General features: G+C 33.5%; 1 protein-coding gene across 4 annotated transcripts in view; it reads left to right on the forward strand.

Moving 5' to 3' along the window:
- The first annotated feature begins 7883 nt into the window (after positions 1 to 7883).
- Positions 7884 to 17790, forward strand: part of marchf3 (membrane associated ring-CH-type finger 3) — a 30358-nt gene continuing 20451 nt past the window's right edge. The window contains exons 1-3 of one of the 4 annotated variants that reach the window (XM_030126124.1): positions 7884 to 8019; positions 8217 to 8254; positions 16480 to 16688. In XM_030126124.1, coding sequence (XP_029981984.1) covers positions 16531 to 16688 — 158 coding nt within the window. In that variant the 5' untranslated portion in view covers positions 7884 to 8019; positions 8217 to 8254; positions 16480 to 16530. Of the gene's footprint in view, positions 8255 to 16479; positions 16689 to 17790 lie in introns of all 4 variants that reach the window. The other 3 variants (XM_030126150.1, XM_030126142.1, XM_030126132.1) reach the window with 3 other exon arrangements.

Genomic DNA, 17790 nt, shown 5'->3' on the forward strand with positions numbered 1-17790 from the left:
GGAACAAAAAACGAACCAAAGCTTTTATTAAAGCTCTCAAATCCAAAATCCTAAAGGATCCAACCAAATCCATGAGAAAAATGGGAATTGAACTTGAGGTAGACAACAAGACCGTTAGAAATGCAGTAAAGTATGATTGGAAGTTCAAATCTTACACAAGAACACCAAAACACTTGTTGACAACAGCAACAAATCCAACTTTAGCAATTTTTGGGAATCATGTTTATGGCCGCCTTCTAGCCCAGATCTAAACCCTCTGGATTAGAACATGCTACCAATAGAACATCACACAGCAATGTCGACTTTCTTAAAGATACTATTAAAGAAGAATGGGAGAAGTTGTCACCCGAATATTTGAGGAACACTTGTGCAAGTTTCAGGAAGCGTGTGAAGGCAGTTATTGAGAAAGAAGGAGGACACATAGAATAAAAACATTTTCTATTATGTCAATTTTCTTGTGGCAAATAAATTCTCATGACTTTCAATAAACTAATTGGTCATACACTGTCTTTCAATCCCTGCCTCAAAATATTGTAAATTTTGCTTCCCCACCCTGTATTTATTTATTTATTTAGTTAGTCAGTTAGTTAGCACAACAAATCAAACATTAGGATAAAGAAACAAACTGAGCAGGTGAGATCAGAAAACCCCATGGGTCTGATAAAATTCATCTCACCTCATGACAGCATTAGTTTAACACTTTCACTCATGAATTGTGAGAACCTTCGTCAAGATTTATTTTTTGAGTGTTTTTATTCCTCCTTAGCCATGAAAAAAACTATGTGATCGAGTTTTTTTTCTGTGGAGTTACAAAAATATCCACGCATGTAATTTTTGAAGTAAAGAAACATGTGTTTAAAACCCAATATCAGAAAGTGATATAAAAACAATGAAATAAAAACATTTTAATGCTGCTAACGTCTTCTCACATTTTAACATAGTCTAATGCTAGTAATTACTCACTTCATGGAGATAATATGTAAAAAAAAAAAAAAAAAAACTTCTTGTCTAACAAATAATTAATTTACACTCAAACATGTTACTGCAGATCAGCTTTATCAAGAACAGCACAGTTACAGTAATTGTATGAATGTCAGTGTATTATGGGATGGTGCATAAGCATCACTGTGTTGGCTGATATTGAACTAAAACAACAAAACCCATTAACCCTTTCATGTATACTGGTCACTACAGTGGACACTTATTCTGCAACTGTTCTCTTGTATATTCATGGATTTTGTTGTGTTGTTTTTTTTTTTTTTTACACATATCTTTATTAAAGTTTTAAGACATTACATATCATTTCTGACATGAATTGGTAACATCGTGTAGATCTCCCCTGAGTGTAATAGTTATAGTTTTCACGCAATTATCAGTAAATGCATGTTTCTTCACTTCAAAAATTAAATGCATGGTGTCCAGCTGAGTGGACATTTTTGCAACTTCATGAAAAATAGGTTCCTAAGAATTTTTTTTTATTATTATTACTATTTTTTTTTTTTTTAATGTTTTTTTTTTTTTTTACTTTTTAAAAATTTATTTATTTTTTATAAGAAAATTTTCAATCACATTTTTTTTTTTCATGCCTAAAGAGGAATAAAAACACTCAGGCAAAAAAATCTTGATTAAGGTTCTCATAATTCGTGCATGAAAGGGTTAATATACAAGAGAACAGCTGGAGAATAACTGTCCACTGAAGTGACCTATGTATGAAAGGGTTAAAGAAAGCCAATAGGGATAAAACAACAAGATAAAAGTACAACAAAAATATAAACAGAATAAAAGAAAAAGATTGTGTGTAAGTGTGTGTATGAGGAATATTTAAATTTGTGGAATCAGATATGTCCTAAGCCTAAACTGAAACTAAGTTCGACTGAGATGTGATTTGAATAGAAGTGTTCCATAGCTGAGCCCACCTGAACCTCAGACAGAACTGACCACATCCAGCACAACTGGTTCCTAGAAATGTTATTGTGTTTGTTATGGAAAAATAATACTCTACTAATTCGTTTTCAATAAAGAAGGAGAAGTTCAAACGTTCAGTGTCAAAGAAATCACTTTATTTGGAGCTCCATAGAAAGAGATATCACTCAGACAAAAGACTGAGACGGTCTGAACCCAAAAATACAAATCACAATGTAGTCTTCTGTCTCCCATGAGAAAATTATGATGTGTAGAAAGTGTTTTGGCTAGTGTCAGGAACTTAGAGATAAGACCCCTGGGAGAAATCTTCTCTATGCTACTCAGGTGTTGGCCTGGCCTTCTACTCTGGACACAACACAGAAGAAGTCACACTATCTGAAATAAAGTTAGAAACCTATATGATATATGAAATACATGAATATACAGGGTGGGGAAGCAAAATTTACAATATTTTGAGGCAGGGATTGAAAGACAGTGTATGACCAATTAGTTTGTTGAAAGTCATGAGAATTTATTTACCACAAGAAAATTGACATAATAGAAAATGTTTTTATTCTATGTGTCCTCCTTCTTTCTCAATAACTGCCTTCACACGCTTCCTGAAACTTGCGCAAGTGTTCCTCAAATATTCGGGTGACAACTTCTCCCATTCTTCTTTAATAGTATCTTCCAGACTTTCTCCTAATAGTTTTGCTCATAGTCATTCTCTTCTTTCCATTATAAACAGTCTTTATGGACACTCCAACTATTTTTGAAATCTCCTTTGGTGTGACGAGTGCATTCAGCAAATCACACACTCTTTGACGTTTGCTTTCCTGATTACTCATATGGGAAAAGTTTCTGAAAAGGTATGGATAATAGTGTTAGGTATGATTATGACATCAATATATGTTTGGTTTCAAAACAATTGACGAAGTGCCTGCTGAGAAAAAACAACTAAATGTTCATTGTAAATTTTGCTTCCCCACCCTGTATGGAATTTTGCCCTTACATGTTGAATATGCCTGAACCATTATTGGGGGAATATACACACTATGTCAGCTGTTTAAGTGACGGAAACGGTATGTCGCGAATTTACGACTAGCGGAATGAAGGAGTTAAGTGCAGTTGTGGTTCCTGTTGCGGCTGTGGTTCCTGAGGAGCGTCAGTGTCGTCTCCACGTTCGCTCTGGTTCACAGGTGAACCATGAAGCACATATGTGTATTAATATCCAGACAGCCTCCTACGGTGCTTTTGTCTGCTATCGATCCAGGCCGAGGCCCACGCCAGATTAACATCTTTAAATGGCTGCTGTGGGACCTGATGAAGCGAGAGATCGATAGACTAGAGAAGTGGCCCCTCGCTCCTGCCCCGACCGGGATTAAAGAGGGCCCCGGTCCCGTCTAGAGCAAAGATAATGGAGTAAGGGGAGGGTGGGGGTGGAGTGGATGGAAGGGTCCGCCAATCGCAAGTAGACCTTGACTAAAGCCCAGACACAACACCAGCAGACCTAGACCTGCACCCAGAGGCCAGAGTCCCAACCTCAGGCTCGTGTCCAAAGCGAGGGACAGGAAGTGGCGTCTCTTCAGCGTGGCGTGACCGGGTCCTGTGTATGTTTTATTTTGGATGGTAATCCGGCACGTCTGGAGCCCTGAGCACCGCTGTTCCGCTGCTGTCAAAGGAATTATCCAGCCTCTCAGTCTGTTCATGAAGGAATTCCCAATGATGTGCCTTCCGTCTCGGCTTTGTCAGGAGGAGCCTGGGAATGAATAACAGACAGGATTAGACGCAAAAAGGGAGAAAAAGAGAAGGAGTGGTGCTCTGTCGCTCACAGAAAGTCCCTCTTTTTCTTCCCAGTGCTTAGGAGTTATTTCGTTTTTCTTAGCGGGACTTTTATCTGAGGAGAAAAGACCATAAATATGAATGAAAGGCCTTCCTTAAGACGCCAGACTGTCATTATCATTTGCTCAACTTTGATAACCTTCGCCTTATTTTTAGGAGTAGAGTGGAGTCGTCATGAGTAAAAATGTGACGTATAGGGATGTACAATAGAAATACAGGTGTTTCTCAAGGATGTTTGCTTTCCAAGATGAACTTTGATGCAGTTAACCCTCCGGTATCCTGTCCAGCAAGGCCCTTACTAAGCACCAAGTGTGTCTTTTTGGCACACTTGTGGAATAATGTCAAAAATTTTTTCATACAGTTTTTTAAAAATTCTTTTACACTTTTTTCTATTTCATCAACTTGAGCTGTAAATAAAAATACCAAATACTCAATAATTGTCACATTTTTCAACCCTTTAAATGCCGTGTTTGTAATGTAAACAAACCATTTTTTTGGATGCAGAAAACACAAAAAAAAATATTTTTTTCAATATACTACATAAAAAGTGGATCACATATCATTTGATTTTTGCAGCCTGGCATATGTCAATGATTAACTCCAACACTGGTTAATTTTCGTTATTATTTTTGGCAATACGTCAGATATTCAAAAATACTAGCATCTGTCACCAAGTGTGCCAAAAGTGCACACCTATAAATCAAACTATTAAATATTATATATTGATTTATTTTTCTGCTCTAATTTGATTTTATTTTTGTAAATCAAGGTCAGCCCTAATCATACATATCAAATGGAAGAAATAGTGCATTTTAGGCACACTTGGGAGACAGCTGCTAGTTTGGTAATTTTCTTTTGTTTAAAATGTGCAAATTTTAGTTGGTGGCCAGAATTTTAAAGATGATGCACAAATGAACAACTTTTGAATTCTAACCTTATTTAAATTGTGAAAAATAATGTGAAGTTTTTTAAAACGAAGTGCAAAGTGTGCCTAAAAAGCGCACCCAGATACAGGAGGGTTAAACCCATTAGAGCTCCTCATAAAGCTGAAAAACTAATATGACATTCATAATATAATATACTATAATGTAATATAATGTAATATAATATAATATAATAAAATATAATATAATATAATGTAATATAATATAATGTAATGTAATGTAATATAATATAATGTAATATAATGTAATATAATATAATATAATATAATATAATATAATATAATATAATATAATATAACATAACTTGTCTGTTTTGTCTGTTTTTCTTTTTCAGATCAGTCTTCAGTTTATTTCTTGACTTATAAATTAACAAACTAAGCTCTACAACACAAAATCAGATGTCATTTCCAGCTTGTACGTCATATTCATGCTTATGTGTTGTGTTTTATAGGTTGGTAAATCATGTTGGATATCGTCGCTGTCTGGCGGAGACCTTTTAAGTTCATTTTTGGTCTTTTTTTTTGGTCACAGAATGACTCTGTTGGTCAGTCTTGACGTTGGCCTGATAGTTTTAGAAATATTTAACCAATGAAAAGTGTTGAAAATTGTGATTAATTCTCTTAACTATATCCATTTATTTAGAATATACATTGTTTTTCCAGTTTTCTGAAAAAAATAACATTTTGGACATAAGAGGTTTCCGCCCGACAGAGGCGATATATTCATTTTAATGTGTGCTTGTCTTAGTACATTAGGTTTTGCTTTTTTTAACACCATTTTTATTTGTTAAAAAGTTTTTATTTTCAAGTTCAAAATTTCAACCTTAGTGTGTTATTGTTTTCAATTTTTTATTATATAGAAAATCAAGGTCAATGAATTTACCATATTTGGGTCCTTATCTGTAAGTGGCAAAAAAAAAAAAATCTAAGGTAAATATAGAAAACACAAGAAAAACACATTAAGGTGAAAAGAACATTTTTATAACATTACAATGATATACAGTTGGGATGGATGGATGGATGGATGGATGGATGGATAGATAGATAGATAGATAGATAGATAGATAGATAGATAGATAGATAGATAGATAGATAGATAGATAGATAGATAGATAGATAGATATTGAATTAAGCAAAAAAAAATCTGCCAATGGAATAAGTAAAAATTATCTTGGTAAGATTTCTTAAAATAAAATTTTAAGATCTATTGTCTAAAAATAAGTTCTTATATCTCACTCATAGATACACACCCACACAACACACACACACACCATACATACAACACACACACCCATACATACATACATACATGCATACATACAACATACATACACATAATTGTACACATACATACATACACACATACATACATACATACATGCATACATACATACATACATACATACATACATACATACATACATACATACACACACCACCCATACATACATACATACATACATACATACATACATACATACATACATACATACATACATACATAATTACATACGTCCATACATACACACACACACCATCCCATACATACATACACACATACATACATAATTGCAGACATACATACATACACACACACATACATACATAATTGCACACATACATACATACATACACACACACCCACACACACCCATCCATACATACATACACACATACATACATAATTGCACACATACATACATACATACACACACACACCCATACATACATACATACATACATACACATACATACATAACTGCACACATACATACATACATACATACACACACCCATACATACATACATACACCCATGCATACATACATACATGCATACATACATACATACACACACCCATACATACATACATACATACATACATACATACATAATTGCACACATACATACATACATACATACACACACACCCATCCATACATACATACACACATACATACATAATTGCAGACATACATACATACACACACCCATACATACATACATACACACACACATACATACATAATTGCACACATACATACATACATCCACACACACACCCATCCATACATACATACACACATACATACATACACACATACATACATACATACATACACACATACATACATAACTGCACACAACATACATACATACATACATACATACATACATACATACATACATACACACACCCATACATACATACATACATACATACATACATACACACACCCATACATACATACATACATACATACATACACACACCCATACATACATACATACATACATACATACATACATACATATACATACATACATACATACACACACCCATACATACATACATACATACACACATACATACATAACTGCACACATACATACATACATACATACATACATACATACATACATACATACATACATACATACACACCCATACATACATACATACATACATACATACATACTACACATAATACATACATACATACATGGTTTGTTCATTTTTTTCACATATTTGCAAATTCCATGTATTGATTTTTGTAATAATTTAGATCATTTGCATTAAACATGGTATAAAAATAACATTATAGCAGCAGGATTCCATTCTAGGCCGGCCTAGAATAGAATTCCATTCTGGGCCGGCCCGATTCTGAATCGGGCCAGATTCCGTTTTGGGCCTCGACATATACATAGATGGATACATAGGCACATAGATACTTTTAATCTCGAGGGAAATTGAAGACATTGTTAGACACAGTGCATTTATCCATCACATTTCCATCTGAGCCAGACTTGCTCTGTTCATCTGATGAAAGACATGAGGCCCTTTTCCTTTTCCACAGACTCATCTGAAAAAAAAAAAAAAAAAAAACCCAAACACAACAACAACCTGGTGGCAGCTTCTCCAGCCTCTGTCCATTTCCATAGGAGGTGGAGGCCAGAGAAAGGCTGGCTGCTCTGCCTGTCTTCCTGCCTGGCTGCCTGACTGCCCCCCTAACAGGATTAAGGGGGGATATGGTGAGGTGACGCTCCTCACTCGGTGTAACTCACTCTGATGTGATTTCCATGAGTCTGGCCCGGGTCCTTGCTTTCTCCTCCTTCTAATCCCTCACTATTCTCACCGCCGGCCGTCAGATACACTAATCTGCTGGCAGGCTTTAGGGGGAAGAAGCTTCTTCCACTCACACACACTCACACACAACCTGAGTGGGGTAAACACCGAAGGAAGAAGCTGCAGGTCCAACAACCCAGAGGAGATCTGGATATCGAAGCGCTCACAGGACTCAATCTGGAAATTCACTTGTGACTTCCTTCAGGTGTTGTTTGCCGCTCATTGGCTCCGCTGTCATTAGTTCTGTGTCATTGGTTCAACTCTGCTACACTTCACATTGTTTCACGTGCTGCTCAGAACAGACCAGACCATAACAGCACCTTCATAATGACACCTTATTACTGCAAAATGTGTTTCTCAGCTGTATTTCTGTCTTGTCTTATATGTTTGTGATGATTACAGCGAGGACGAGTCTTGGCAGTGAGCTCCAGAAGACAGAGGTAAGGACATTATTTTATAACTGCTGAGTTTTTGTGTCTGATTTGAGGGGTTTTTTGGACAAAATTTACCTGAAACTTTCCAAGAAGTAAAGTTAAACAGGGTTACTTACTAGAATTGTTCTTTATGTATATTTTAGAACAGAACAGAACAGAACAGAACAGAACAGAATAGAATAGAATAGAACAGAATAGAATAGAATAGAATAGAATAGAATAGAATAGAATAGAATAGAATAGAATAGAATAGAGCTTGTCATTTATTCAGACAAACATTACACATACGTTTGTGCAGGATACAATGTTTAAAAACAAGAGTCTGAAAAGAATAGGCTGAACCTTATTATTCCTATTCTATTCATATCACCAAACAAAAGGAGATAAAATAGCTACCAATGCCTTTTGCTTAGTAACACTAGCAACAACAAAAATCCAAATAATTCAATAGTTTGACTAGTGGACATATTAACATTCACATTCTTCATATATTTTCATGACATTTTTTTTAAACATAGTTTTAAACATAAATAACGTACAGTTTTTTAAGTCAGGATTTAACAACAGAAAGACAAAACTGCTTCATATTTGTTCTAACATAAGGTTTTTAGTAGAATAGAATAGAATAGAATAGAATAGAATAGAATAGAATAGAATAGAATAGAATAGAATAGAATAGAGTTTGTGTTTTAGTTTATTCAGACAAGCATTACACATGCATTTGTGCAGGATACAATGTTTAAAAACAGGAGTCTGAAAAGGAATAGGCTGAAGTTTACAGTTGCAGAAATAATTATTAAACCATCAAAAGTCATCAAAAATAATGGTTATGCAATCAAGTACTAACTCCTGTGTGTATCATGTGACTAAAACAGACAGAAAAGAAAACATGGAATGCCTAAAAGCACTGTTTTTGTCAGTACAATGCCATAGATATTGACGTAAGAACTGAAGTGATGTTGGTTATTATCAAGAAAACATGGAAAATGCATAGGTATCAGCTCTGAAATTAAACTACTATGAACTATTTTTGTTGTTATCATTATATTTGTCCAAACAAATGTACCTTTAGTTGTACCAGGCATTAAAATGAACAAGAAATAGAAGAAAACAAGGGTAGTCCAATGTTTTTTTTCTGTGACTGTACTATTCCTACCCTTCTATTCATATCACCAAACAAAAGGAGATAAAATAGCTACCAATGCCTTTTGCTTAGTAACTATAGCAACAACAAAAATCCAAATAATTCAATAGTTTGAGTAGCGGAAATATTAACATTCACATTCTTCATATGACATTTTTTTTAAACATAAATAACATACAGATTTTTTAAGTCAGGATTTAACTTGTTCTAAACATTCATTCCAACAACAGAAAGACAAAATTGCTTCATATTTGTTCTAACATAAGGTTTTTTATTGAATAAAACAGAATACAGTTTGTGTTTCTAAGTTTGAAAAGGAAAAGGCTGAAGCTTACAGTCACAGAAAAAATGATTAGACCATCAAAAGTCATCAAAAACAATGGCTGTCCAATCCAGTACTAACTCCTGTGTGTATCATGTGACTAAAACAGACAGAAAAGAAAACATGGAATGTCTAAAAGCACTGTTTTTGTAAGTACAACGCCATAGATATTGACGTAAGAACTGAAGTGATTTTGGTTATTATCAGGAAAACATGGAAAATGAGTACCGTAGTTATTTGCTTTTTTTTTGTTGTTATCATTATATTTGTCCAAACAAACGTACCTTTAGTTGTACCAGGCATTAAAGTGAACAAGAAATAGAAGAAAACAAGGAGTGGTCTAATACGTTTTTTCCGTGCCTGTATTATTCCTACCCTTCTATTCATTTCACCAAACAAAAGGAGATAAAATAGCTACCAATGCCTTTTCTTTAGTAACTATAGCAACAACAAAAAACAAAACAATTCAATAGTTTTAGTAGTGGAAAAGTTAACATTCACATTCTTCAAACAGTTTCATGACATTTCTTTTAAACATAGTTTTAAACAAATAATGTTGTACAGTTTTTTTTAAACTCAGGATTTAACTTGTTCCAAATGTTTATTCCAACAATTCTAACATAAGATTTTTTATAGAGTAGAATAGAATAGAATAGAATAGAAAAATAGACTACAATAGAATGGAATAGAATAGAAGAGAAAATAATGAACAGAATAGAAAAATAGACTACAATAGACTACAACAGAATAGAATAGAATAGAAAATAATAAATAGAATAGAAAAATAGACTACAGTAGAATAGAATACAAAATAATGAATAGAATAGAAAAATAGACTACAACACAATAGAATAGAAAATAATAAATAGAATAGAAAAATAGAATAGAATAGAATAGAATAGAAAATAGACTATAGAATAGAATAGAAAATAATAAATAGAATAGAAAATAATAAATAGAATAGAATAGAATAGAATAGAATAGAAAAATAGACTACAGTAGAATAGAATAGAAAATAAATAGAATAGAAAAATAGACTACAGAAGAATAGAATAGAAAATAATAAATAGAATAGAAAAATAGACTACAGTAGAATAGAGTAGAAAATAAATAGAATAGAATAAATAGACAAGACTAGAATAGAATAAATAGAATAGATTTAGCTTTACTGTCATTGCAAAATACCATTGCACAGTGCAACAAAATTTTATTTTATGTTCTGTAAGGTGCATAAAAACAGTAAAGTAAAAAAATAAAAGACACACACACGAGTGAGTCCAGTGTCAAAATGTGCAGAATATACAGTCAACAGTAACGACTATAATGTTAAGTCTTTAAATAAAGTGTGTAGTGTAATGTCCTGAGTATAGGGTTTCTTTGAGAACGATGGTGTTATTATATTGGACGGATTGTAAAGTACTATGAGGTAAATCTCTAATTTATGGGTATATACAAGTCAGTGGAATTGGATTTCACTCTATTGTTTTTTACATTTAAAGCTGCAGGAGCCAAAATCAGGTGGAAAAAACTTTTACAATACACACCGTCTATCTGGAGCTTCCTCTTCAGTCCAAACAAATGTATGTAAACAACTGTATTAATCGAAACTATTGTTATTTCATGCTGTTATAGAAAAGTGAAAGCACATCCCAAATTTTTGTGTTGACCCTTAGAGTCGTGGGATCATGTTAAGGTCACTCTGACAGAATCTAATCAGTGATTGGTCATTACAGCTGTCAATCACATATTTAACCCTCCCATCTGTCTGAAAATGCCCATAATTAGAAAAAAAAAAAAAAAACACAGGAAAAAAAGTCGTTTTAAAAGTCTCATGTCCTCTTACACCACTGGAATTAAAATATGCTGAATAAACTTATGGGATTTTTGTGCAGTTATGTTAAAGAAACTATCGTGCACTGCAAATTTAATGATACTTTTTCTTTTTTTTGTCAGTCTGTTTTGGTTTGTTGTGTCTTTTTGTCGGCTTATCATTCATCTGAAGCACTAAACTGAATGAAATGAAGTTTCAGCAAACGTGAACTTTAGAAAAACCAAAGACAGGTTAACAAAATTTTAAAACTGCATTTTATAATACATGTAGTTGTATTTTGGTGAAAGTATTGTCAGGTGCAATTGATATTTATTGTTTTGAGAGATTTTAAAGCCTGTTTTATTTCACCGAAAAGGAAAATAACATTAAAAAAGTGAGCAGCTTTTGTTGCATTTGCTGACTTTTTACATTCTAATGGCTGACGTGTTAGGAAACAGTGAATTATTAAGCATTTCTCTGCTGTTTTATGACATTGCACTAGCAGGTTGATGTTTATTTACTTTATTTTACAGTATTTTACATCCATTTGTTTGATAAAATAGAGGACATGGTGTTGCTTTTATTCCATGTCCACTTGTACTCAAATGTCTTTAATAAATCAGTAAAATAATCACTGTTGTGCATTACGTGTGCAGCATAATAATGAGAAAAACACCTTAAATATTTCTAGAAATAGTATTTTAAAACAGAAAATATTAAAGGAGGCTTTCACTGTAATTTTCACGATGCTCTTTTTTATTCTTTTCATGTCACTTTAAAATTTGCATAATTTTTTTTTATCTCTTATTATCAGTCGATCAGTTTGACTGATTCATCTAACAATATGAAGAATATCGTAACATATAACTTTTAGAAGTGTTTAATATATGTTTTTTGTAATTCTGTGTTGATATTGACTTTGGTATGAGCGCTGAAAAGTGACAGCTGTCCTTAAGAACCAATCTGAGCTACTTTTACGCTTCACCTCACCTCCATCTATGTGGGACATGTTTTGCTTTTTATTCCATTACATTTGACAGCTGATCCATGCAAGACAAAGAGGATTTATAACAATGCAGAGGATATATAAGACAAGTGTAAACAATGAATGCTGATTTGCAAAAAGCAGTGTGTAGTCAAGGTGATATTTCACATTCAACTTCATATATGATTTATCGAATACATTTTCAAATCATCTAAAACTGCACATAAATTATATTAAACCAGCTCCACCCTCAGCAGCCACACTGATGACTCAATTCCTATAGTCCAGGGGTGTCAAACTCATTTTCTTTCAGGGGCCACATTAAGCCCAAATTGATCTCCAGTGGGCCGGACCAGTAAAACAGTAGCATAATAACCTGTAAATAATGACAACTCCAAATTTTTCCTCCTTGTTTTAGAGCAATCAAAATTAAATTATAAAAATATGTACATTTGCAAACTATCCAAACAAAAATGATGTGAACAACCTGAAAAAAACTGAAATTTCTTGAGAAAAATAAGTGCAATTTTACAATATTACACCTCAACTTACCATTTAAACATGCGTATTACGGACTGGATCCACAGAGGCACAACATATTTAGTAACAGGAAGTAAAATGTTAAAATTTCACTTTCAAAATGTCAGGTTTTTTGCATTTTATTGTTAAAGGATAGTTTGTAAATGTGAATATTTTCATTATTTATTGTAAGTTTTTACACTAATACAAGGAGAAAAAATTGGAGTTGTCATTACTTATTTATAGACATAATGTAATTTTATGTTTTTCACATTAAACTAAGAAAATTTGGAGTCATTATTTATAGGTTATTATACTATTATTATTTTAGTTGAGCTCACATTGGTCTGTACGTGGAACCTGAACAAAAACAACTTCGACATCCTTGATTGTTCATATCTTAAGTGTAATTTTTGCGCTTTGCAAATTCATCCCGTGGGCCGGACTGGACCCTTTGGCGGGCCAGTTTTGGCCCCCGGGCCGCATGTTTGACACCTGTGCTATAGTCGAATCATATAATATATATTCATTTTGCACACTTATTTATATATATTTCCTGAATTGTCATATTGATAATATATTGTCTAGTACAAATTGCTGTTCTAATTATGTTTAATATAGTGTTTAAATATGTATTTTTGGTAAATATGTGTATTCAAAGACATATATGTTTGTATATTTAGAGCAGTGGTTCCCAGCCTTTTTTGGCATGTGACCCCATTTTAACATCACAAATTTCTGGCGACCCCAGACATTCAAAATTGAGACATTTTTCTCTTGGAGATGTCTCGGTAAGGCCAGGCAGGTCAAGAAATCTTTATATTCTCATTTCGGTCCGGTTTTCTGACTGTGACTGTGTCCGTGCAGGTTGAAGCGTAGTAACATACACATGATCACGTGGTCACATGATCAGGTCAATCAAGATATGCCCTCTCAGATCTTATATCCTGCATTTTATTTGAACTTGATTTTTATTAGAAACAGTGAGTGGTGTTTTAATTATAATGAAATATATGTTGAATCATTAAAAAAATATTTTTATTAGTAATTTTTTGTTGTTGTTATTAATGAGTAGAAATTTCAGATGACCGCAAGGTTGAAAAACATTGATTTAGAGCTTTGTGTGTGTATATACAGGGTGGGGAAGCAAAATTTACAATATTTTGAGGCAGGGATTGAAAGACAGTGTATGACCAATTAGTTTATTGAAAGTCATGAGAAATTTTTTGCCACAAGAAAATTGACATAATAGAAAATGTTTTTATTCCATGTGTCCTCCTTCTTTCTCAATAACTGCCTTCACACGCTTCCTGAAACTTGCACAAGTGTTCCTCAAATATTCAGGTGACAACTTCTCCCATTCTTCTTTAATAGTATCTTTAAGAAAGTCGACATTGCTGTGTGATGTTCTATTGGTAGCATGTTCTAAAACGCTCCAAATAGCAGAATCCAGAGGGTTTAGATCTGGGCTAGAAGGCGGCCATAAACAGGATTCCCAAAAATTGCTAAAGTTGGATTTGTTGCTGTTGTCAACAAGTGTTTTGGTGTTCTTGTGTAAGATTTTAACTTCAAATCATATTTTACTGCATTTCTAACGGTCTTGTTGTCTACCTCAAGTTCAGTTGCCATTTTTCTCACGGATTTGGTTGGATCCTTTAGGATTTTGGATTTGAGAGCTTTAATAAAAGCTTTGGTATGTTTTTTGTTGCTTCCTCCACTTCCAGACTTTCTCGTAATAGTTTTGCTCATAGTCATTCTCTTCTTTCCATTCTAAACAGTCTTTATGGACACTCCAACTATTTTTGAAATCTCCTTTGGTGTGACGAGTGCATTCAGTAAATCACACACTCTTTGACGTTTGCTTTCCTGATTACTCATATGGGTAAAAGTTTCTGAAAAGGTATGGATAATAGTGTTAGGTATGATTATGACATCAATATATGTTTGGTTTCAAAACAATTGACGTAGTGCCTGCTGAGAAAAAAACAACTAAATGTTCATTGTAAATTTTGCTTCCCCACCCTGTATATATTTTTTTCTTCTTTTTGTTGTATTCATAATTATTTCTTGCTACTTTTTTTATACTTTAAAGGAGCAACTGTAACAACAATTTCCCCCTCGGACTAATGAAGTATTCTGATTCTGATAATACAGAAAACAGCCAAGGAGACCAAACCAGTACACTGCAAAAATCTAAATCTTATCAAGTGTATTTTTCTTATTTCTAGTCAAAATATCTCATCACACTTAAAATAAGACATAATCACACAAAGAGGAACTTGTCAGTGAGATATAAGAACTTATTTTTAGACAATAGATCTTAAAAATTTTATTTTAAGAAATCTTACCAAGATAATTTTTACTTATTCCATTGGCAGATTTTTTTTGCTCAATTCAATATCTATCTATCTATCTATCTATCTATCTATCTATCTATCTATCTATCTATCTATCTATCTATCTATCTATCTATCTATCTATCTATCTATCTATCTATCTATCTATCTATCTATCTATCTATCTATCTATCTATTTTTTTAATAATTACTTTAGTCCTCTTACTTGCTAAATTTTTCATTCACAAATGTAAGTTCTGTAACACAAAACCAAATATTATTTATTTTTTTGAAAGATGTTGAACTTTTTTTTTTTAAAGCTGTTAGATAAATCTGGAAACAAAAAGGCAGGTATAAAAAAGGTATAAAAAAAACATAAGTATTTGCTCTGATTTGGACATTGTATTATAGTGTATTCCCCCTGGCAAACTTATGTTATTTTCTTGTTGTATACATTAGTTGTATACTCTACTTCATTCAGTAAAGATTTAATTAAGAAAAAAAAAAACTTCTGTGGGTTCATTACGTGATACCATTACAGATTTGAGGTCAGAGCAGTGCCTTGCATTGTGGGCTGCTCACGAAAACGACATGCTGACTTCTGTTGTCTTTTGTAGTTTTAGCAAAAAATCGAAATCAAAATCGAAAATCGAGTTTTTAGCAGAAAAAATTGGGATTTTTTTTTTTTTTGCCAAAATCGTGCAGCCCTACTGTCTGTCTGTCTGTCCCTTTTTTTTTTGCTTAATTCAAGATTTTTTTTTTTTTTTTTTTGCTTAATTCAAGCAAAAAATAAAAAATTCTGCCACTGGAACAAGTGAAAATTATCTTGGTAAGATTTCTTGAAATAAGATTTTCCAGATCTATTGTCTAAAAACAAGTTTTTATATCTCACTGAAAAGTTCCTCTTTAGGTGATTATGTCTTAGTTTAAGTGTGATGGGATATTTTGACTAGAAATGAGAAAAGCACACTTAGTAAGCTTTTGATTTTTGCAGTGTAATTACTTTGGCTAATAAATTTTGTATTTGTAGGATTTTTCATGCACTGTTTGGAGTATTTGTACATTGCATGTGCCAGTCTTCCTGTATGTGAACCTGGTGTCCATCTGTGTCTCAGTATCCGAGGCTGACCTTCCTGATGTGACTGAATGGACCCTGGACTGACGACATGACGGCAGAGGAGCCCTCCGTCCCGTCGCTGACCCCTCTGACCTCTGTGACCGAGGTCAAGTTGATTTCAGGGGAAGAGCTCAAAAATCGCAACCAGGAAACAGCAAACCAGCACGAAGATAAACCCCCCGAGGAAGGGTCGACGATCTCTGAAAGGTACCAAAAGGGAAAAAAACAGAATGTACACATCCATCTGTTTTTCTTACATGCCTCACCTTTACATCTACAGACAAAATTGTATCTTGCTGAAAGAAAGACGCAGCTAAGGTAAAAAAAAAAAAAAAAAAATCCCCCATTTCTGCCATTATCCTTTGTGTCTTAATGTAATATGTTGCACAAATGGGACTGAGAGCACACATTTCTGCAAATCACTAATGTATAATCCATAACATTGTTGACAAGACAGAGAAAAGTGTAATGGGCTGGATCTGAGTACGTGTTATCAACAACTGTACAGTATGGTTGGTTACAGGGATATCTTACATGAAAATCAGACGGAAAAAAACTGGGAACAAGAATATTTCAGTGCATCATGAATCAGAACAAACAACATATTTTACTTGTAGCTTTTACTGATTTTAATGTATTTACTTATGCAAATATATATGATACATACATGTATTTAACCCATAAAGACCCAGAGCTACTTTTAAAGCAGTTCCAAAATTATTTCTCTCTCTTTATTGAACCTTTCCTAAGTGATTTATCACCATTTATTATAATTAGAGCTGTCAAAATTAACGTGTTAACGCAGATTAATCCATCATCATGATTAATCTGATTACAAATTTTAATGCAATTAACCCATCTGCAGCACAGAATGACTCTGAACGTCTCTGCAAACACATTTGGGTCAGTTTGTCCAAGTAGAGTTAGCGTCGGGCATGAACAAATGGGCAGTTGATCTGGTAGTGACAGGCAGCAGAACAAACCCATAAAGATGGAAGACACTAAACAGTACAGTGGGTACGGTTACATGATGTTTTTTAAATCCGATTTATTTTTCCAGAAGAAATTAATTCGGAACTAAAGTACAGGGTGACACAAAAAAACGGGAACTTTTTAACAATCCGATAAAAGCAAGAGTGATGGAAGGAAAATATTTTATTCATAGTAATTGAAACCTTAAAACATGCCATTTAAGAAACAACTAGAAGCACTCGGAGAGTGCAGACCTCCACCAAGGCTGATCAGTGGCCCCCCCCCCCGTGGGCCCCCCCACCCCCGATCACCACCAAAATGTAATCATTTCTTCCTT

This window comes from Sphaeramia orbicularis, chromosome 3 (genome assembly GCF_902148855.1).
Source record: "Sphaeramia orbicularis chromosome 3, fSphaOr1.1, whole genome shotgun sequence".
Classification (NCBI taxonomy): domain Eukaryota; kingdom Metazoa; phylum Chordata; class Actinopteri; order Kurtiformes; family Apogonidae; genus Sphaeramia; species Sphaeramia orbicularis.